This window comes from Oncorhynchus masou, chromosome 6 (genome assembly GCF_036934945.1).
Source record: "Oncorhynchus masou masou isolate Uvic2021 chromosome 6, UVic_Omas_1.1, whole genome shotgun sequence".
Classification (NCBI taxonomy): Eukaryota; Metazoa; Chordata; class Actinopteri; order Salmoniformes; family Salmonidae; genus Oncorhynchus; species Oncorhynchus masou.
In genome coordinates this window covers 40,487,021-40,509,147 of record NC_088217.1, presented here as the reverse complement: position 1 = coordinate 40,509,147, position 22,127 = coordinate 40,487,021, and the positions used below count along the sequence as shown (strand labels likewise).

Here is a 22,127-nt window from a genome sequence, read left to right as displayed (position 1 = left end):
GGTAATATTCTCTACAACAGGCTTTAAAAGGGGACTTACAGGGTTGGAGTAATACTTGGAAAAAAGTTCCCATTTACATTGTTTTTACAGATCCATTAAAAGCAGGTAGAGAGATTCCTTGGGTGGAAATGTGTTCCTCCTGTTAGGGAGAGTAGGCTCACCAATGTATTCTCTCATCCAATGCCAAGTCCTTCGGTCCCTGAGCACGTCCTTTATTCATGACTCAAATTGACTGACAACCTCACCACAGTTGCTAAGGCAACAGGAGAAAGGGATTGACCCAGGGCACATGGCCTAATAGAGGTTCTCTGACCTAAGCCTCCAGGGGGCAGAGAGGGTGGTGATTGTGATGGAAACATCCATTCACTTCTCTCTTATTGAGCCCAAAGGACCAGGAGTCCACTATGTTGAGTAGGCAAGTAGTGACAATACTGCTAGTTCTCTTGCTAAGGGCAGAGGAGAGCATGCAGATGAGAGAAAGGGTAAAGGATAGAAGAGAACTAAGACCAGTCTGTCACCCTTCAAAACGCTGACAGTTTAATTCAGGCTGGGTTTCACATCAGTCAAGGGTCAAATAGCAGAGGACCGAGCCTGGAACGTGGAAACATAGCAACACTGATCAGCTGTCATTAGTATTGACAGATTGCATGATGCCAGTGTACTACATCGAATAAACAATGAGATAAAATTATAAAATTGCACAGTCTCATTTATTATGAGCATTCCATAGCATTCTAAAATTCTATAGTGAGCTAAGTGCAATACTGGGCAGTTTACGGTACATGCATGTTTTACCAGCAGATGGCAGTAGGGTAATGACAATAATTGTATTATTGCAGGGAATGCAATGGGAAGACAGTTCATGCAAAACATGTGAATGTGTGTGTCACACTGGACTGGCATGTTTCTTTTTACCCTGAAGTTTACCTGAACCGTCTGCCTGTCAGGAATCCCGCTGTACACAGAGATGTGAGGCACAGCCTGCCTCCCCGCACTGCTGCTGCTGGTGGTACTTGTGCTGGAGGCAGTGGTCCCAGTGCTGCTGGCACTGGAGGCTGGAGGCACATGTTCACTGTCCATGGTGCCCTCTCCTCGTTTGGCCCTTCCCCTGCTGCCCTTCGGACAAGCTCTCCTGAACCTACAAAAAACAGGAGTTACAATGCAGCCATAGGGCTCAGACATAGTGGGCCATGTCCAACCATGTCATGTGCAGTCATTGTGTTGGCATATTCAGTGTAACTTCATGAAGCAACCCTATAGCCTATAAGCCTGTATAAGAATGACATGACTTTCCTAAGATGCAAAATGTTGCATGTATACATACTGTACTTGTCTCATTTCAGCACTTGTGCTAACATGGGACACATAATTGAGCACAGTCACTAGGCATAGACACTGGGCATAGACACTGGGCATAGATATAGTAGCAATCCTCACTATATGAGCCACATTACAATTTCCACCAAGTGGGTTAACCCTATTTGCATTATGCACCTGAACGCACAGCCTGGATGTGTGAGGGGGCTGAGGAGTTGAAGCACGAGGGCGTGCCTTCCCATTGGGAGGGGGCAGTGTGGCGATCATCTCTATATCAGCCATGTTACAATTCCCACAAAGTGGGTTAACCCTATTGGCACGATGCATAGGGTAAACAGGAATTCTCAATGCGTTTCCAGTAAATATTTACTGGATTCATATTTTCAAATACACATACCATAATAATATAATATTAGGCCAAATGGTCTTCCCCAATGATGTCATGCCAATCAATAATAGTGTGTTCCTCTGCAAGGACGCCGTTTGGCTGAGCGCAGGAAAACATCAGTAGAACCGGGAAGTAACAAACGTGCTTTACAATTAAGAAATGCAATGGCAAAATGCTAATAATATTTGGATGTAAACATATTTTCCAATGAATGGAGCTTGGTAACTGCCATGTGTTTTCTACTGAACTGCAGTTAGCCAGAAATGTGTAAACTATAAAATGCAGATAAATGCTAAAACAAACTAACAATGGGTTATGATTTGCGCGGAGAAAGACGTCAGTTTCCTCCTTAACTCGATTTAAATCGCTCGTTGGTGGAAAGAAACTGGGAAAATATGCATACTGTAGGGCTGACCCCATTTAGTCGACCGGATGATTGTTTGGTTGATCAAACATTTTTTTTAGTCGAGCAGTTGCAAAAATATATAGATCATAATTATGTCATGTCTTGCTGTCTCGGTGTACTAATCCATTGTGGAGGCCGCGGGGATGGCACACTAGTATCATCAGTACTACATTTACCGTTAAGTCCCATATTTTCTAATCGACACCGGCTCTGATGCTCGTCGGATGTGGCAGGGTGTGAAAACTATTACGGACTACAATAGGGAAACCCAGCTGCGAGCTGCCCAGTGACATGAGCCTACCAAACAAGCTAAATGCCTTTTATGCCTTCTTCGAGGCAAGAAACACTGAAGCATGCATGAAAGTACCAAATGTTCTGAACGACTGTGTGATAACGCTCTCGGTAGACGATGTGAGCAAGACCTTTAAACCGGTCAACATTCACAAAGCCGCGGGGGGACAGACGGATTACCAGGACGTGTACTCAGAGCATGAGCGGACCAACTGGCTAGTGCCTTCAATGACATTTTCAACTTCTCCCTGACAGTCTGAAATACCTACGTGTTTAAAGCAGGCCACCATAGTGTTGTTGGGCACAGGGACTAAGCTAACCCGCCTAAATGATTACCGCCACGTAGCACTCACGTCAGTAGCCATGAAGTGCTTTGAAAGGCTGGTCATGGCTCACATCAACAGCATTATCCCGGATACCCTAGACCCACTCCAATTCGCATACCGCCCCAACAGATCCAGATGAGGCAATCTCAATTGCACTCCACACTGCCCTTGATCACCGGGACAAAAGGAACACCTACAGTGGGGCAAAAAAAGTATTTAGTCAGCCACCAATTGTGCAAGTTCTCCCACTTAAAAAGATGAGGCCTGTAATTTTCATCATAGGTACACTTCAACTATGACAGACAAAATGAGAAAATAAATCCAGAAAATCACATTGTAGGATTTTTAATTTATTTATTTTCAAATTATGGTGGAAAATAAGTATTTGGTCAATAACAAAAGTTTCTCAATACTTTGTTATATACCCTTTGTTGGCAATGACAGGGGTCAAACGTTTTCTGTAAGTCTTCACAAGGTTCTCACACACTGTTGCTGGTATTTCAGCCCATTCCTCCATGCAGATCTCCTCTAGAGCAGTGATGTTTTGGGGCTGTTGCTGGGCAACACAGACTTTCAACTCCCTCCAAAGATTTTCTATGGGGTTGAGATCTGGAGACTGGCTAGGCCACTCCAGGACCATGAAATGCTTCTTACGAAGCCACTCCTTCATTGCCCGGGCAGTGTGTTTGGGATCATTTTCATGCTGAAAACCCAGTCACGTTTCATCTTCAATGCCCTTGCTGATGGAAGGAGGTTTTCACTCAAAATCTCACGATACATGGCCCCATTCATTCTTTCCTTTACACGGATCAGTCGTCCTGGTCCCTTTGCAAAAGACAGCCCCAAAGCATGATGTTTCCACCCCCATGCTTCACAGTAGGTATGGTGTTCTTTGGATGCAACTCAGCATTCTTTGTCCTCCAAACACGAGTTGAGTTTTTACCAAAAAGTTATGTTGGTTTCATCTGACCATATGACATTCTCCCAATCTTCTTCTGGATCATCCAAATGCTCTCTAGCAAACTTCAGACGGGCCTGGACATGTACTGGCTTAAGCAGGGGGACACGTCTGGCACTGCAGGATTTGAGTCCCTGGCGGCGTAGTGTGTTACTGATGGTAGGCTTTGTTACTTTGGTCCCAGCTCTCTGCAGGACATTCACTAGGTCCCCCCGTGTGGTTCTGGGATTTTTGCTCACCGTTCTTGTGATCATTTTGACCCCACGGGGTGAGATCTTGCGTGGAGCCCCAGATCGAGGGAGATTATCAGTGGTCTTCCATGTCTTCCATTTCCTAATAATTGCTCCCACAGTTGATTTCTTCAAACCAAGCTGCATACCTATTGCAGATTCAGTCTTCCCAGCCTGGTGGAGGTCTACAATTTTGTTTCTGGTGTCCTTTGACAGCTCTTTGGTCTTGGCCGTAGTGGAGTTTGGAGTGTGACTGTTTGAGGTTGTGGACAGGTGTCTTTTATACTGATAACAAGTTCAAACAGGTGCCATTAATACAGGTAACGAGTGGAGGACAGAGGAGCCTCTTAAAGAAGAAGTTACAGGTCTGTGAGAGCCAGAAATCTTTCTTGTTTGTAGGTGACCAAATACTTATTTTCCACCATAATTTGCAAATTAATTAATTAAAAATCCTACAATGTGATTTTCTGGATTTGTTTTCTAATTTTGTCTGTCATGGTTGAAGTGTACCTATGATACAAATTACAGGCCTCTCATCTTTTTAAGTGGGAGAACTTGCACAATTGGTGGCTGACTAAATACCTTTTTTGCCCCACTGTATGTGAGAATGCTGTTCATTGACTACAGCTCAGCATTCAACTCCATAGTGCCCACAAAGCCAATCACTAAGCTCAGGACCCTGGGACTAAACACCTCTCTCTGCAACTGGATCCTGGACTTCCTGACAGGCCACCCCCAGGTGGTTAAGGTAAGCAACAACACATCTGCCACACTAATCCTCAACACAGGTGCCCCTCAGGGGTGTGTGCTTAGTCCGCTCCTGTACTCCCTGTTCACCCACGACTGCGTGGCCAAACACGACACCAACACCATCATTAAGTTTTCTTATAACAACAGTGGTAGGCCTGATTACCGACAATGATGAGACAGCCTATAGGGAGGACGTCAGAGACCTGGCAGTGTGGTGCCAGGACAACAACCTCTCCCTCAATGTGAGCAAGACAAAGGAGCTGATCATAGACTACAGGAAAAGATGGGCCGAACAGGCCCCCATTAAAATCGATGTTGTGGAGCGGGTTGAGAGTTAAGTACCTTGGTGTCCCCATCACCAATGAAATATCATGGTCCAGACAGTTGTGAAGAGGGCACGACAACACATTGACCCCCTCAGGAGACTGAAAAGACTTGTCATGGGTCCCCAGAGCCACAAAAAGTTATACAGCTGCACCATCGAGAGCATCCGGACCGGTTTCATCACTGCCTGGTATGACAACTGCTCGGTGCGTACGGCCCAGTACGTCACTAAGACCAAGCTTCATGCCATCCAGGACCTATATACTCTGCGGTGTCAGAGGAAACCCCCAAAATGTGTTTCATCTCAAGGCCATCAGACTGCTATAACAGCCATCACTAGCACATTAGAGGCTGCTGCCTATAGGAATAGACTAGGAATCACTGGCCACTTTAAGGAATGGAACACTAGTCACTTTAATAATGTTTACATATCTGGCATTACTCATCTCATATGTATACACTGTATTCTATACTATGGTATCTTAGTAAGTTCCGCTCTGACGCCGATCGTCCATATGTATATAGTCTTTATTCATTCCTACTTAGATGTGTGTGTGTAGCGTAATTTGTTTGATATTACTGCACTGGCGGAGCTAGAAGCACAAGCATTTAGCTACACCCGCAATAACATCAGCTAATCACGTGTATGTGACCAATAAAATTTGATTTGAAAATTGTCAAAGACACCAGTCACCCAAGTCAGACTGTTCTCTCTGCTTCCTCACGGCAAGCGGTCTAGGACCAAAAGGCTCCTTAACAGCTTCTACCCCTGCTGAACAATTAATAAAATTGCCACCCAGACTATTTACATTGACGACCCCAAACCCCCCATTTATTTTTACACTGCTGCTACTCGCCGTTTACTATCTATGCATAGTCACTTTACCCCTACCTACATGTACAAATGACATTGACTAACCTGTACCCCTGCACATTGACTCAGTACCGGTACCTCCTGCATATAGCCTCATTTATAGTTATTTCATTTGGGTTTCTTTTTATAATTTTTTTATTTTAATTTATTTGCTAAATATTTTCTTAAATCTTTCTTGAACTGCATTATTGGTTAAGGGCTTGTAAGAAGGCATTTCACGGTAAGGTACAACACCTGTTGTATTCGGCGCATGTGACAAATAAAGTTTGATTTGATTTACAATGTTTGTTCCGCTACTGTAACTTCTGTTAATGCATTCAACATATTGGAGTGGACATATTGTTCGCACAACCTAAGCTACACTTGAGATGAACAAGTTTTGGTTTATTTCATTCCATTTACAGGGTTGTCAGTTTATTAAATTGTGTTTTGTTTGGAGTGCTCATGTCAATGTTGAGTAAGCGTAGGCTTATACATGTGCCAATTTTGGGATCTGATAGTATTTCTGATTGTCCTAACTCACCACCACTAATGAGCTGTGGAGCTTCTCAAAGTAATTTTTTCTTTACCTCAAAACAGAAAGTAAACAAAGCCTGTTTTTACATCCATTGAGAATGACAATAGATCCTCAATTTAGCCCACTTGGAAAAATCTTTCCAGCACTCTCCCTTTTGATAACCACTCGATGTGAAAGGGAAAAAAACTCATAAAATAGGTCAACCTGATTACTTCTTATCCCTTGCACAAATAGTCTACAGCTTTGTCTGTCTGGAGCTCACTGGCTCTGGAAACTAAGGACCCAGAATATTTTATACGATGTTGCAAATTTGTTAGTGCAAGCTTGAGGCTGGACCAAGTTGATACAATGTTTCGAGTTCCTTGCAGACAGGCCAGGCATAGCTAACATGATTTTTTAAATATATTATATATATATTTTTTTTTTATCAGAATATTTTCTACCTGCAGGCTGCAATGTTTATTTGTAGGCTTAATGTATTAGTACATAACATAGTTGGCAATGGCAATAGAAGTTACATTTTGATTTGTATAATTTTCATTTAGATAGATATAATTTTTATTTAATCACATGACAAATTACTGAGAGAAGACTTTATTATAAAATAAAATAAATTAAAACTGTTCCACGAAAAGGTGTATATGAAAATCATAACTGGCACGTGGATTGGTACAAATGTTAAGATAAATTGTCACTCCAAATGAAAAAGGTTGCCGAACCCTGGTGTAGCCCAAGCTTTTTTCCCCTCCTGGTTAGGCTTTTCTGGCTCCCTCGAGTCATTTGTGCGTCTTGATTATTTAAATTACAGTGTGCTTAAAGCATTCGACAATAGCCTACATATAGTTGATTTTATTAAAACACATGGGGTGTGTCTATATATGTAAAAATACACGTTTCAACCAGTCGAAGGAACAGATGACTCTTGTTTGACCTTTTTTTTTTTAGTTGGGGACAGCCCTAGCACACTGCCTTAATAACACAATCTTCCACCACCATTAATACACATATAGAAGTGAATGTGCCAATATTTCTGGTCCCATAAAATGGGGGGGGGGGGTCTACGTACACAAACTGCTGTAATTTCTAAATGGTTCACCCAATATGATTGAAAATACCCTCAAATTAAAGTTGATAGTCCGGACTTTAACCTCAGTCATTGTAGCATTTAAAATACAAAATGCTGGAGTACAGAGACAAAAAATATATAATGTCACCCAATACTTTAGCTAGGCCTAGATGCAGTCCACATCATCACAGGCCCAGCTCTCTAGTGAACGAAGCCATTCAGTTTTGTTTGATTTTGCATTGAAATACATAACCGAGAAGAGGAATAGAGTTTCAGGGGCCTTTTTAAATAAACTTTCTCCACCATTCTCAGATTACCACAGCAACAACTCACTTTCTTCAACATGTCTAATGGTGAGCATGATGTGAAATAAGGAGAGAAGAGTACATTCTGAAAGACAATGAATTCCAGTGACACATTTAAGTTAAATAAAAGTATCTAATCACAGCTGGTGTGATAATGACTTCAACGAAGTTAAAGTACACCGATACTGAAACTGTCTACTATCAGGCTCATATTAGGCGTTTGGCTACTGAACCCTTTCTGTCTCCAACATGTGAAAATTAGCAGATTAGTAGTGGACTCTAGAGCAGCAGAAGCATCCCAGTGACTGACTGTCCCCCTAGTGCCATACTGTTCCATTAGCAGAGGACGTGAGGTTCAGAGTACACTGGGCAGATGAGATGGAGTGGCTGAGAGGGCAGAACAGCTGAGGGGTTAAGGGAACTTGGAGGAAGAGAGGGGGCATAGGGCTCAGGTTGAGTGTTTGGAATGGATTGTGGATTTTGACTGTGTGAGTGGTTGGGGTAGGGTTGCGATGGAAGTAATTAAAAAGGTCTGTAGTAGCTATGCAGCAATTCCTAAGCTATTTCCTCTCCCCTCTTAATTATATTTTCAGTGGGTTAAGGCAAGGTGTCATATGATACAGCCTAGGCCTACATTGCACGGTAGGTCAAGAACCATCCAGTGAAGACAGACCTCACCTTGTTCCCCCGTAAAGTTTGGTAGTGTGCACTACCACACGCAGAACTGGACTAGCTAATAGGTGCCATATGTTTTCCTGGTTATCCATGGCTATAAGCTACAATGCAAAAGCCTTTTCCTGCCAATAATTCCAATCATTGAGAGCATTACTTCACATCTGGATGTCCCCCCTATAATTAACTTGTCTGCCCCAGTGAGAAATTTATGTCTGACATCTAGTCTGGTTACACAGTGATTTTAGTTCGAACAAAGCCTTGTCCTCCTAATCATGGTGAAGCATTCCACAGGAACAGCCTGGGTCTTAAAGCCTGTTTAGGCAGGGAGGGATTCCCCTCTGGCAACGCTGCTGCCCCCATCTCTCCAAGAGGAATCACTCCTCCATCAGTCATGGAAACCCCACTCGACCAGCTCGGCTGCCAGGCAGCAGGAATTCTGCATTGGGTTGATTAGAGCACGGGGCTACACTAGGAGTGGGCAGTATCATAAACCAAGCCCCTACACACCAAGATGTTACAAATCCATGGCCCACAAACCCCTACATCCAGTATTAACAGAAATCAATTCTATTTGATTCATGGGCTTGCTCTTGTCATTCCAAGACTAAAATAACCATCTGTCTGATGTCTGAAGATCTGCATATAGTTCAGAGTACAAGAGCTTTAAAGACAGACATGCTGTCTATACAGAGCTAAGAGTGCAGCAAGGACAAGAGCCCCCATCATGTAACGAGCTCTAGCCAATTTGTAATGACACACAATAAAAATATTCTGCAAAACACAGTCAAAAACCATGATCAATATAGGAAAAGAGCATAGGATATGTACATTAATGGCTTTACAGCAAGGCTTATGGCTATAATAGAAAGAGGGGTGCCACAGAGACAAAGCCCATGATGCTCCTACCTCCTCTGGCCCCCCCAGCGCGCTGCAGGAGTGTGATGCCCCATCCCCCGGGACCCTGGTCCTGTAGGATGCTGCTCCTCTTTGTCTGACTGTGTCTGTGTGTTGGAGCCAACCAAACCTCAGCCTCTCTCTCTATCCCCTACAAACACTCTGCTCTGTTCCCCATCCTAGCATCAACACAGACACAGCCCACCAACCTATCCCCTGCCTTCCTCCTGATTATGTGGTATCCTAGCGACAACCAACAGGGTGCCTATGGAATCCCCATGCAGTGCAGCATGCCGATTGGTCGGCAGCACCCCCTCTAATATAGATGGTGGTAATGATTTCACCCTCTACCCTCCCCCTGCCAGAATACTGAATTTGGTAGCATGAAGCCTCAGTAACATAATATTCGAACCAGAATCAAAACCATATTGGGTAAGTACAAAACCCAATCTGTAAATGTATAGTCCCATCTATTTAAATATATTTTTGTTTTTTTATTACAGAAAATTTGATTCCATCTGTTATTATTGCATAAGGACATGGGTTATAACAGTCTATTATCATTAATTATTAGTCTACACACACAACGAGCATTCAGGATAGGATCATATATGCTAGTCATGGGAATCTTCTAGCAAATAAGCTAATAGGCACTGGAAAAAAATATGCAATATTATTGGGTATTATAGTCTGTTTGAAAGATTTATTGAGTATATTTCTCAAATTAATTATCTAAATTATATCTGACAGAAACATGAAAAAGAGCCACACAATTATAAAGAGGCATTTCATTATAGCGCACATTAATTGAAAAGATAATTGAAGAGGACTATAGATATGAGCAAAATTAAATTAGTTTTTGGTTTCAGTGGAATCCAAACGTCACTATATAAAAAAAATACTATGGCCTAATCAGCTGCTTGATGATGGCACCACATTAAAAACACCAATGACCATCAAACCTTATAACATGCCTGGCTGTTAGAAATGCAAACATTTCAGTGGTTTTCTGCTGTAACGTATTGATTGGGGCCTGGCAGGCATAGCTTTCATTGATTATAATCTTCTCATTAGCATATAGATTAGCCTAGCTGCCTGACGGTGAAGGAGAAAGCATGAACCTTGAGTTCCAAAGCAAGGAAAATGAGCTTGGGGACTGAGATGGGTCGGGAAGGGTTGGAGATGAGGGAGCAATGGTAAGGGAAGGCTGTCATGAGTCAGATCTGTTTTGATGCAATGTCTGACTGACAGCCCAGGGCTTGGGATGGCCATGGTGTGGCTTGTTTGTATTGGAAAACAAACATGTCCTCTGAGAAATGCTGGCGTCTAGCCTACCCCACAAACCCTCCCTACCACTGTTTGTCTGGACCTCCTGTCTCTTGGCCATCCCAAGTCACATAAGAGCCTCTTGGAATAAGAAATGAGCATATTGAGTTAAAAAGGTGTGGAGTTAATGGTGTGGACCACAACTTTAACTCAATATGCCCATTTCTTATTCCAAGATGCTCTTCTGGGGCTCTAAAAGGCAAAAAACACTCATCTATATTTAGAAGGCATATACGTTTTTTTTCTTCTTCTGTGGGACAGCTTTGGCATGAACCAATTCCTTTCACAGTTCCTGTATCTAGGGTACTGCAGAATATTCATCCTCCAAAATATCTAACAATGATCTCGTGGGCCTAATTTAGAAGGAATAAGCCTGGATGAAGACTTCAAACTGTGATATGCTTTTGATGCACATCCAGGCTTATTCCTTGTGCATCAAAAACATATCACAGTTTGAAATGCATCTCATATTTAAGTGATAATGCCAGAGAAGCCAGAGTTGAGGGTATATTGGCGCAGGGATTGTCTCGGGCCGGCAAACACTGGCTTCAAGGGCATTAGCAGTTTTATACAACAGGTTACAAACATATTCAAATAATTGACATCTTTTAATATAAAAACATTATTTTGATATATGTATTCATACTATTTCATCCTTCCACGAGATATAGTCCCGACACAAATCTAGGGTTGCTACCCAAGCCGGCTGGTCGTCCATTATATCGGTTCGGTTGCCAGAGACGCGACACAGTCATTCAGTCTTTCTGTTCTGTATCTATGGAAGCGACCCAGACGTTTGTTCTAAATGTTCCATTGCCATGCTGGCAAAGTTCTTATCCCTTGCTAGCTAGCCAGCCAACTACGGATAACACAGTCAAGTCAAAAATTGCAGCCAGAATAACAACAAAGTAGTTGAATTTGCTTAATCTGTTTTGTAGTGACATTTACTTAGATACATGATACATCCAATGAGTTTGCAAGCGACACTACAGTGGTAGGCTTGATTACCAACAACAACGAGACGGCCTACAGGGAGGAGGTGAGGGCCCTCGGAGTGTGGTGTCAGGAAAATAACCTCACATTCAACGTCAACAAAACAAAGGATATGATCGTGGACTTCAGGAAACAGCAGAGGGAGCACGCCCCTATCCACATCGACGGGACAGTAGTAGAGATGGTAGAAAGTTAAGTTCCTCGGCATACACATCACAGACAGTGTGGTGAAGAAGGCGCAGCAGCGCCAACCTCAGGAGGCTGAAGAATTTCGGCTTGTCACCAAAAGCACACAAACTTTTACAGATGCACAATCGGGAGCATCCTGTCGGCTGTATCACCGCCTGGTACGGCAACTGCTCCGCCCACCACCGTAAGGTTCTCCAGAAGGTAGTGCGGTCCACACAACGCATTACCGGGGGCAAACTACCTGCCCTCCAGGACACCTACACCACCCGATGTCACAGGAAGGCCATAAAGATCAAAGGACAACAACCACCCAAGCCACTGCCTGTTCACCTCGTTATCATCCAGAAGGCAAGGTCAGTACATGTGCATCAAAGCAGGGACCGAGGGACTGAAAAACAGCTTCTATCTCAAGGACATCAGACTGTTAAATAGCCACTACTAACATTGAGTGGCTGCTGCCATACATGTAAAAAAAAATGTATCACTAGCTACTTTAAACAATGCCACTTAATATAATGTTTACAAACATATGAGATGAGTAATGTAGGGTATATACTGTACTCTATACCACCTACTGCATCTTGCCTATGCCGTTCTGTCATTCATATATCTATGTACATATTCTTCATCCCTTTGCACTTGTGTGTATAAGGTAGCTGATTACGAAAATGTTAGGTTAGATTACTCGTTGGTTATTACTGCATTGTTGGAACTAGAGGCACAAGCATTTCGCTACACTCGCATTAACATTGGCTAACTATGTGTATGTGACAAATAAAATTTCATTTGAGATAATGATGCACAATTTAGAGGTTGACTGTCAGGACACTGTTCATAGGAGCTAGCCAACTCCACTTCTAACACAATGGCGTCAAACTGAAGCTGGAAAGACCGCAAACTACACTAAACAAAAATATAAACACAACATGTAAAGTGTTTCATGAGCTGATATAATAGATCCCAGAAATGTTCCATGCGCACAAAAAGTGTTGCTTAAATTTTGTGGACAAATTTGTTTACATCCCTGTTAGTGAGCATTTCTCCTTTGCCAAGATAATCCATCCACCTGTCTAGTGTGGCATATCAAGAAGCTGATTAAACAGCATTATCATTACACAGATACCCCTTGTGCTGGGGACAATAAAATGCCACTAAAATGTGCAATTTTGTCACACGAATAAATATTTTTAAACCTGCATATTTAGTTAATATTGCCTGCTAACATGAATTTATTTTAACTAGGGAAATTGTGTCACTTCTCTTGCGCTCCACGCAAGCAGAGTCTGGGTATATGCAGCAGTTTGGGCCGCCTGGCTCATGGCGAACTGTGAGAAGACAACTTCTTCCTAGCAAAGACCGTAATTAATTTGCCAGAATTGTACATAATTATGACATAACATTGAAGGTTGTGCAATGTAAAAGCAATTTTTAGACTTAGGGCTGCCGCCCATTTGATATTTGATAGAGCAGTCTGACTGAGCGGTGGTAGGCAGCAGCAGGCTCGTAGGAATTCATTCAAACAGCACTTTCGTGCATTTGCCAGCAGCTCTTTGCTGTGCTTCAAGCATTGAACTGTTTATGACTTCAAGCCTATTAACTCCCGAGATTAGGTTGGTGTAGCCAATGTGAAATGGCTAGCTAGCTAGCGGGGTGCGCGCTAATAGCATTTCAATTGGTGACGTCACTCGCTCTGAGACCTTGAAGTAGTTATTCCCCTTGCTCTGCAAGGGCCGCGGCTTTTGTGGAGTGATGGGTAACGATGCTTCGAGGGTGGCTGTTGTCGATGTGCCCCTGCTTCGAGCCCAGGTAGGGGCGAGGAGAGGGACGGAAACTATATTGTTACACTGGCAATACTAAAGTGCCTATAAGAACATCCAATAGTCAAAGGTATATGACATACAAGTGGTATTGAGAGAAATAGTTCTATAATAACTACAACCAATAACCTCTTACCTGGGAATATTGAAGACTCATGTTAAAAGGAACCACCAGCATTCATATGTTCTCATGTTCTGAGCAAGGAACTTAAACGTTAGCTTTTTTATATGGCACATATTGCACATTTACTTTCTTCTCAAACACCTTTTTTGCATTATTTAAACCAAATTAAACATGTTTCATTTATTTGAGGCAAATTGAATTTATTGATGTATTATATTGTTAAAATAAAGTGTTCATTCAGTATTGTTGTAATTGTCATTATTATAAATAAAGCCGATTAATCGGTATCTGCTTTTTTTGATCCTCCAATCGGTATCGGCGTTTAAAAAATCATAATTGGTCGACCTCTAATCCATAGATTAGGGCCTAATGAATGCATTTATATTGACTGATTTCCTTATATGAACTCACTAAAAATCTTTGAAATCGTTGCATGTTACGTTTATATTTTTGTTCAGTATAGTATGAGAACTACAACATGCTCTCTACCTATTAGCTAGCCCCGACGTGCTGAGGCTATCACTTGCTTTGAAAGCATCGTCACACTTTTTTCCATTGACAGAAACATACATCCCGTCTGTCACGAATGTTAAATACAGTTATTTGAACTTAGTCTGCCGATTGTCCAGACAGAATATTTTGAAACAGCACTATGAATTTCATCCCAATAGCCAGAAGGGGGAACCATGGGAAGCATTGAACTACAGAAATGTAGCTGTGGCAATATTAATTTTGCTGATATTTGTAGCAGTTAAAGAAACTAGGATATTATTCCATCTACAGAGGTCAGATTAAACTGATTTGAGCTTCTGTTAAAAAGTTTCTGGCAATGGTTTCATCTAGAAGGAGGAAATATATCTACTCCCAAATATTTAAAATGGGAAAGGCCTCAATCGGGGTCTTGAGGCAGTACGGCTGATTTGGTTAGACTCATTTTATAACTTGAGATGAAGCTGAAATATATCTACGATCTTCAATGTTTTTGGAAGCAATTGAGATACATTGTCGGGATATTGTAAAACATTGTCTGGATCAGTGATCAGTAGATTTTAAAGTCAATTCCCATGTCTTTAAAAGACAGACCAGTGATATGACCATACTAGTTTATCAAAAGCTTTTTCTGCATTGAGGGATAATACAGCCTATGGAGCTGTTGTTTCTGATGAAGCTTCTAAGATATGTAACAGTCTGAGGATATCTGAGGATGAACGCTTTTTAACAAACCCGCTTTGAACCTCGTGGATAAATTTGGGTAAGAAAGTCTCTAGATGGGACAACATTTTGGAAAACAGTTTAATGTGTGTTTATCAAAGATAGTGGGTGATGGTGATAACTAGGTGGCATCCTTACATTTATTTTTTATAAAAGCAAAATTATTGCTGTATTCACATTGCTCACAAATGAACCCTTCGTGAATGGCTCAGCTAATAATTTTGAGCAATAGTGAACATAAGATTCCAAAATGTTACATAGATCTCAGGAGGAATTACCGTCCCAGCCAGGTGATTTGCCTTTATTTATGGTATCCAATGCCCTTTTAAAATTTATTGAGAGAGATTTGGGTTCCCAGCAAGGTGGCTTCCTCTGAGATAAGTGGCTCTTAATTTTTTTAGAAAGGACATTGTCTGGCTTGATGTGGATTTACAATTAGAGGTTTACAGTTCTTTGAAGAAGCAGTAGAAACTTTGATTGATTCATTTGGGTTCCAATTGAAAGGGGAATTACTGATTCAATAGTTGCTATATCAGCTAATCAATCATTACTGCATAGCTTGTTGGCCAGTAAATGGCAAACAATTACCATGGAAGTAATGGTTGAATCTAACCCAACTGGATGGCAAATTCTGCTTGGTTTTATCAATAAATTAAAGTTATGTCTTGACTTTGGAAAAAGTAACAGCTACCTGGTCTGAAAAGTGTGCTGAGAACAGTTAACATTTCAAATATCTTCTTTCATTGTGATTTATTCAACCCAGATGCAAATGCTGTGACATTCCTTTTTATAAAACCTTTGGTGGCATCTCATAGAATCCACGGGTCATCGACTGAATTCTTATTGATCATTATGAATTAATTTAGTTCAATTTCAAATTGATCACAGAATGTAGAATTTTGTAGTAATTAAATGTTGAAATGCCATCTTGTGGTTCTTAAGAGATTCTGAAGTACGAAATTGATTTGTGAGAATGCTAATAACTTACAATTTAAGTTCATGCTGTCAATTTTGTTCACTCCATGGAAATCAAATGTAGGCCATCCCTTGAGGTTGTAGAATGGTCAATGAGTACTGTCCAAAATGACAGTCAGTGTACTACATTTGTTGGAGTGTGTAACGAGAGCGAGAAAGTCTCCCTTGATCCAGAGGCCCGATAGGACTGAGGTGTAATTGAGCCGTCTGCCTCTGATAGACTTGTCTTACACAGCTGAGTAGTACAAAGAGAGTCTGGCCCCCTTCCAGGTGTGTGTACTGGATGCATGGCAGTGGTGTCTTGTGCGTATGTGTGTGTGAATGTTGACACTCCGCCACACGTGGCCCATTCCCTAAGGCAGTGTGGGGCATACTACAACACCCACACCAGATGTACCCCAAGGGACCTGCCTGCTCTCTCTGTTCTTCTCTACATCTTAATATAGAATGCCACTTAAGGAGTCTGCATGCTTTCCAGACAAAACCATTTGGAAGAGTTTTTGGAAATATTATGGTAACATTTTGTGACGTTTTTGACTTTGGTGAGGGTTTTTTAGGGGCACACATTTTTTTCTGGAGGAAAGCCAAAGTCAGGAACCGAAGTCTATGTCCTTTCGTCAGTGATTGGTCAACAGTAAGGAATTTTCAATAAAGTGTTTGGTGTCATTAAACGAGAGAAGTCTTGTTTTCATGCACATTTTTAATTGTGAAATACTGCACCAAACATCTATTGCACGACTAAAGTCCCTGGGCAAAAACATCAAAATTAATAAACAGATTTCTTGAGTTATCTTTTTGAGGAAGTGTATACTGACTAAGGTGTCTCAAAAACAAACAAACCATACTATTGCGGTACTTCAAGCGAAGGTCTTTTAAGAGAGTATGAGAGCACACTTGTTCCCGAACTGAAACATGCTGATGCCTTTAGCCTAATTGTTACGTGTTAAAATCCTGCTGACTCCCCTGTAAACCTAAATAACAAAACCACAGTATCTCCTCCCATACCGAACATTCCTCACTTACTCCACTCTATAAATACCTGTATCAAACAGCACTCCCAAAGCCGCAGATTAGTAATATGCGTCAACCCAGACACTATGACTCAATCTCAAAAGAACCATTCCCCTACAAAGGGAGAAATAGGTCAGGCATGATCACTGGTAGTGAGCACAGAGTATTGAAAGCCCTGGCCTCATTAGAAGACATTTAGCATGTCTATGCCAGCTGTGGGCCAGCCTGCCCCTGGGAGGACTAGACAAGACTGGCAAAACCAGATGTTGACTGACTTGACTCCTTACCAGTAAACTATCTTCGATGCAGCTGGGTGTCTGGCCTGCTATGCCCTTGTTTTGTCATGATAGTCAGGGTCTCCCAAGGTCTTCCAAAACCCTTGGCTGGATGTTCTGCTCTGATACCATTCTCAATGTTTTAAGAAATGTTTGCACTGGGACACAATGTGCTGTGACACCTCAGTGTCATAATGGTAAATATAGGCTAGCTTGCCTGTAGACATGAACTGCCTCACTGCTTACTTTGAACTAACTCTAGTTGCAGTCAATAAATTGAAATCGACAACTAATCTTGTTTTATTCGTGGATGAAAAAAATATTACTTTTCAGTTACAAGACAGCAGACACCCACTGACACTCCTGGTTCAAACTAACGCCAAGCGTCCATCCACAAAGGGGCCCAGACTGCCATGACAGCAAGTCTTTAATTATCCCTCTTTCCCTGGGATACAGTGGAGAGCTCGGCTTAAATTGGTATTCCCTGGTAGAAGACAAGAGGCCTGGGCTGGTGGGTTCATACAGCTAAAGTCTGCAGAAACCAATCCCCCCATGACCAGGTCTCTTCCCTGTGGGGGGGTTTATTTTTTACTTTATTTAACTAGGCAAGTCAGTTAAGAACAAATTCTTATTTACAATGACGGCCTACTGGGGAACAATGGGTTAACAGCCTTGTTCAGGAGCAGAACGACTGATTTTCACCTTGTCAGCTCTGGGATTCGATCCAGCAACCTTTCAGTTACTGCCCCAACCACTAGGCTACCTGCCGCCCCAAAATGATGATCTCTGTGGGGAAAGGATTAGCTCTCCATATAGAGGTAAATAAATACAAATATTTGATGAGGCATTATGGTGGGACAGGGGCAAGCCAAGGGATAAGGTCAGTGCCCCCTCCTGCTTATTTACAGATTAGGATCTAAACCATAAAATAATGCTACTTTATTCCAATAGCATAGATTTTCATCTTTCAAAAGTCTTTCAGAAGCCTTGAATGATATTGAATCAGTGCCTTGGCAAATAGCATGCTGTGGTCATATATTCTGAAACCTGAACAGCTGATTAGGTTGGGTAATATGAGTGTTGAGAATCACACACACAGAAGTTTTTTTGTCATGAGTCTTGCCCTTGAGGCAGAACTGAGCAGTTTCCACTAGATGAGCAAGCTGCAAATGCTAAATTGGTTATATCGTAAAAACGAATAGAAACAAAAATGTGCTTTTTGGTCTAAATTTAAGGTTAGGCGTTAGGTTAAGGTTAGGGATAAGGTTCAAATCTGATTTAGACTTTATGGCTGTGCCAGCTAGTGACCACTGCAGAGCTGCTTCCAGTATGAGTCATCTCAATAAATGCCAACCTGCCACTAACGCACACTAGGATGGGTATGACTGTAAATTGAGAACACACTATTTGAACACACTACTCCGAATGATTCTCCCAGAGCACTGTGGCCTGGGGTCCAAGGGGAGATACTCTATCCATAATAATTTTCAGTCATACTGAGCAATAAAAGAGAGTCCCAGTACAATTAACCTCAAAAGCCTAGAGGAAATTCTAGGCGCTTCACTGTAATAGAGCATACTTTTCTCCAGTTTCACAGCTAACATAGTGACTATTGGTATAGTGCCTTCAGAAAGTATTTACACCTTTGTCCAAATTTTGTTGTGCTACAGCCTGAATTTGAAATGAATTCAATATTTTGTCACTGGCATACACACAATAACCCATAACGTCAAAGTGGAATTATGTTTTTCAAAATGGTTACAAATGAATAAAAAATGAAAAGCTGAAATGTCTTGAGGCAATAAGTATTCAACCCCTTTGTTATGGCAAGCCTAAATAAGTTCAGGAGTAAAAATTGGATTAACAAGTCACAAATTGCATGGACTGTGTGCAATAGTAGTGCTAAATATAATTTTCTCACGGTTACCTCATCTCTGTACCCCACTCCACAATACTAACCTAAATGACAAAGTGAAAAGGAAGCCTGTACAGAAAAAACTAAAACATGCACCCTGTTTGCAATATGGCACTAAATGAAAATAAAGAAATTAACATTAGGTCCTGAATACAAAGTATTATGTTCGGGGAAAATCAAACACATCAATGAGTCCCACTTCATATTTTCAAGCATAGCAGTGGCTGCATCATGTTATGGGTATGCTTGGCAAGGACTATGGAGTTATTTATGATAAAAATAAACAGAATAGAGCTACGCACAGGCAAAATCCTAGAGGGAAAAATGTTTCAGTCTGCTTTCCAACAGACATTGGGGAAAAAAAAAAAAATTCACCTTTCTGCAGGACAATTACTTAAAACACAAGGCCAAATATACACTGGAATTGCTTACCAAGACATTTAATTTCCCTGAGTTACTAGTTACAGGTTTGACTTCAAATCTAGCAATGATCACAAGCAACTTGACAGAGCTTTAAGAATAAAACATTTAAAAAATAACATGCAAATATAGTGTGTTAATGGGTGAGAAAATATATTTAGTCCATTTTGATTTCAGGCTGTAAAAAAAAAAGTGGAATAAGTCAAGGGGTATGAATGCTTTCTGAGGGCACAGTATGTAATATGCACATACACAAACATACATATTGAACGGAGTTGTGGGGTAGTCATGTAGCCTATCTTGTTGGTTTCATTTGGGTTACTGAAAGAGCCAAGGACACTATAACTAGCCTGTTAGGACAATGAACATTCAGACTAGAGGTCTACACGGATCCACCTGTACCCAAACACTCAAGACCCGATCCAGGACCCATATGGGTCTGAATCCAGAATTTGAAATAATGTCACGGGTCAGATCTGATTGTCACCGGTCACGGGAATGTGTAATTTTAACTGACTTGTCCGGAAGTACCAATACAGATCCGAACATGACTTCTGCAAGAAAGTATAATTTAGTATAAAGTATAATTTATGCTGCTGCTTGTTGTTGGTCAATCATAAGTTACCAAAGCAGCAATAGGCTACAGTCATAGAGCCTCCGCGTGGGGCAAAGGTTAGAAGATATCTAATCAGTTAATTAAAGAAGGATAGGCTACAATGACCAAGAGCCAACAGGTAGGCTGCTACTTTATATTCTGAATGGAGATGTGGTTTGTAACTGTAGGATGAGAATGCGCATGCAGCCTCAATTAGCCTAGCTAGCTAGCTTAACTCGCTTCTCCCGGTTTCATGCAGGCAAGGCCAGTATTAATGTTAATCATATTGGATGACACATAACCTAGCTAAGGCAGCTATTAGTCTACTATGGAGCAAGTTGGCTTGGTTTGTTACCTTCGCTCCCTCTCTCCTCCCAGTGTCACTTGCTCACACTCACAGTAGCCTACGCACAGCCCCTGCTAAGAGCGCCACCTTGCTCTACCTCATGCTTTAACAACTCCAGTAAATAAACCACAACTCCAGTAAATAAACCATCTTCAAAATGGACTTTTCTGCTGCTTCCCTCACTTGGATCGAAACGGCTCTGACCAGGTCTGGTTGTCCTTGGGTCTGTTCAGGAATGGGTCTCTATATTTAAAAAAAATATACATTTATGCCTATGGAGTACAGATGGGAAAGCCCCAGGTCCAACGTTTTGGACCCGTTAAGGCCTCTAGTTCAGACATGCTGAACTTGTCTAAATAACCAACCCTTCCCCCTCACGACCTTGTGACTCAAGGGACACGGTCTCAAAAGGCACCGACCCATCCAAAAATGTCCAGGGAGGGAAGCGCTGTGTTCGTAGGTGTGCAGCCCATGCAAATGAGCATGCAAGAGCTGAACACCAGCTAACTGATCCTTGCATCTGTTTTTAAAAAACAATTCATTTTTAAAATCGAATCCACAAAATAGTTCCGTGTAGGCCTTCTAACTCATGTGTGTTCCTGTTTATTGCACGCATGCACTGAAGTTCCTCTTGTCTAGCTAGTAGCTAGCCAGACAGCTCTGTCAGTCAGACACGGAAGGTTGCTGTCAGCTCAAAAAAGGTCCCTCACGACTAGCATGCACATGCTCAGACTAACACGGTCATTGACCGCAGAAGTACAACTAGAAGACCGAGGCCAAGAACGGCCTTTCATAACGAAATAAAATGTTGTTGCCATACCTTCCACAAAGGCCTTGTACTTCCCTGCTTGGAAATACTCTCGTGCTTCTTTCCTGCTATTCTAGCTACACCATTATTGGATATTGTTGAATACGATACACTTGGAATAAACCAGCGAGAGTGGAGGAACAGGGGTGTGAGGAAAAAAACCTATGCATTAGCGTTCCGAAATACAACATGTGACATGTATTCACCCAATGGACAGAACGTGTACCTCTTTGGCACTCCCCCTTCCCTTTCAGTCTAGGTCCCTCCGGTACCCTTCCATGCGCCTGTCAAATCGGTACTACGGAACCTGTCATGGTCTCCATAGCAACACATAGGGATTTAACCCTTGTCCGGTTTTTATTGGCTCATGCCTTTAAATGTAGACAGCGCAGTGTTTGCAAATAACGTATGATCAAAAAGAAAGGGAGAGCAAAAAAGAAAAGAATGTTGCATTGTTAAATATCTCATCTAATGAGGTCAGCATCAATTCTGAACAAATAAGTCAAAATTGGTATTTTCAAAATTATCATATAAAACCACAATTACATGCGAACTGTTATTGTCTTCCACTAAATTATGGCAATACTAGTCCAAGGTAGAATTCAGGGGTGGGGGAAGGGTTGCAACCCCATGTTATATGTCAGAGGGTAGGGGCTGCAATGCATGCAAATGTATTCAAATGTCAGGTCTATCATAAATACAGTGCATGAAAATGCACTAGGCTCTGTGGCTCCGGGGCAATGTTGATTGGTCACAGATGTAATGGTCCATATGGTGCCATAAAATGTCATTTATTTTGG

The 22,127-nt window shown here is 41.7% G+C and overlaps 1 protein-coding gene across 4 annotated transcripts in view; it reads right to left on the bottom strand.

The window, feature by feature from the left end:
• LOC135542060 (polyhomeotic-like protein 2) overlaps positions 1-21,490 on the bottom strand; it is a 48,446-nt gene extending 26,956 nt beyond the window's left edge. For 2 of the 4 annotated variants that reach the window (XM_064968682.1, XM_064968683.1), the window contains exons 1-2: positions 21,340-21,490; positions 916-1,138 (exon numbers count right to left, since the gene is read on the bottom strand). In XM_064968682.1, the coding sequence (XP_064824754.1) occupies positions 916-1,080 (165 nt within the window). In that variant the 5' untranslated portion in view covers positions 1,081-1,138; positions 21,340-21,490. The remainder of the gene's footprint in view (positions 1-915; positions 1,139-21,339) is intronic. The other 2 variants (XM_064968684.1, XM_064968685.1) reach the window with 1 other exon arrangement.
• Between the last annotated feature and the right edge of the window lie 637 nt (positions 21,491-22,127).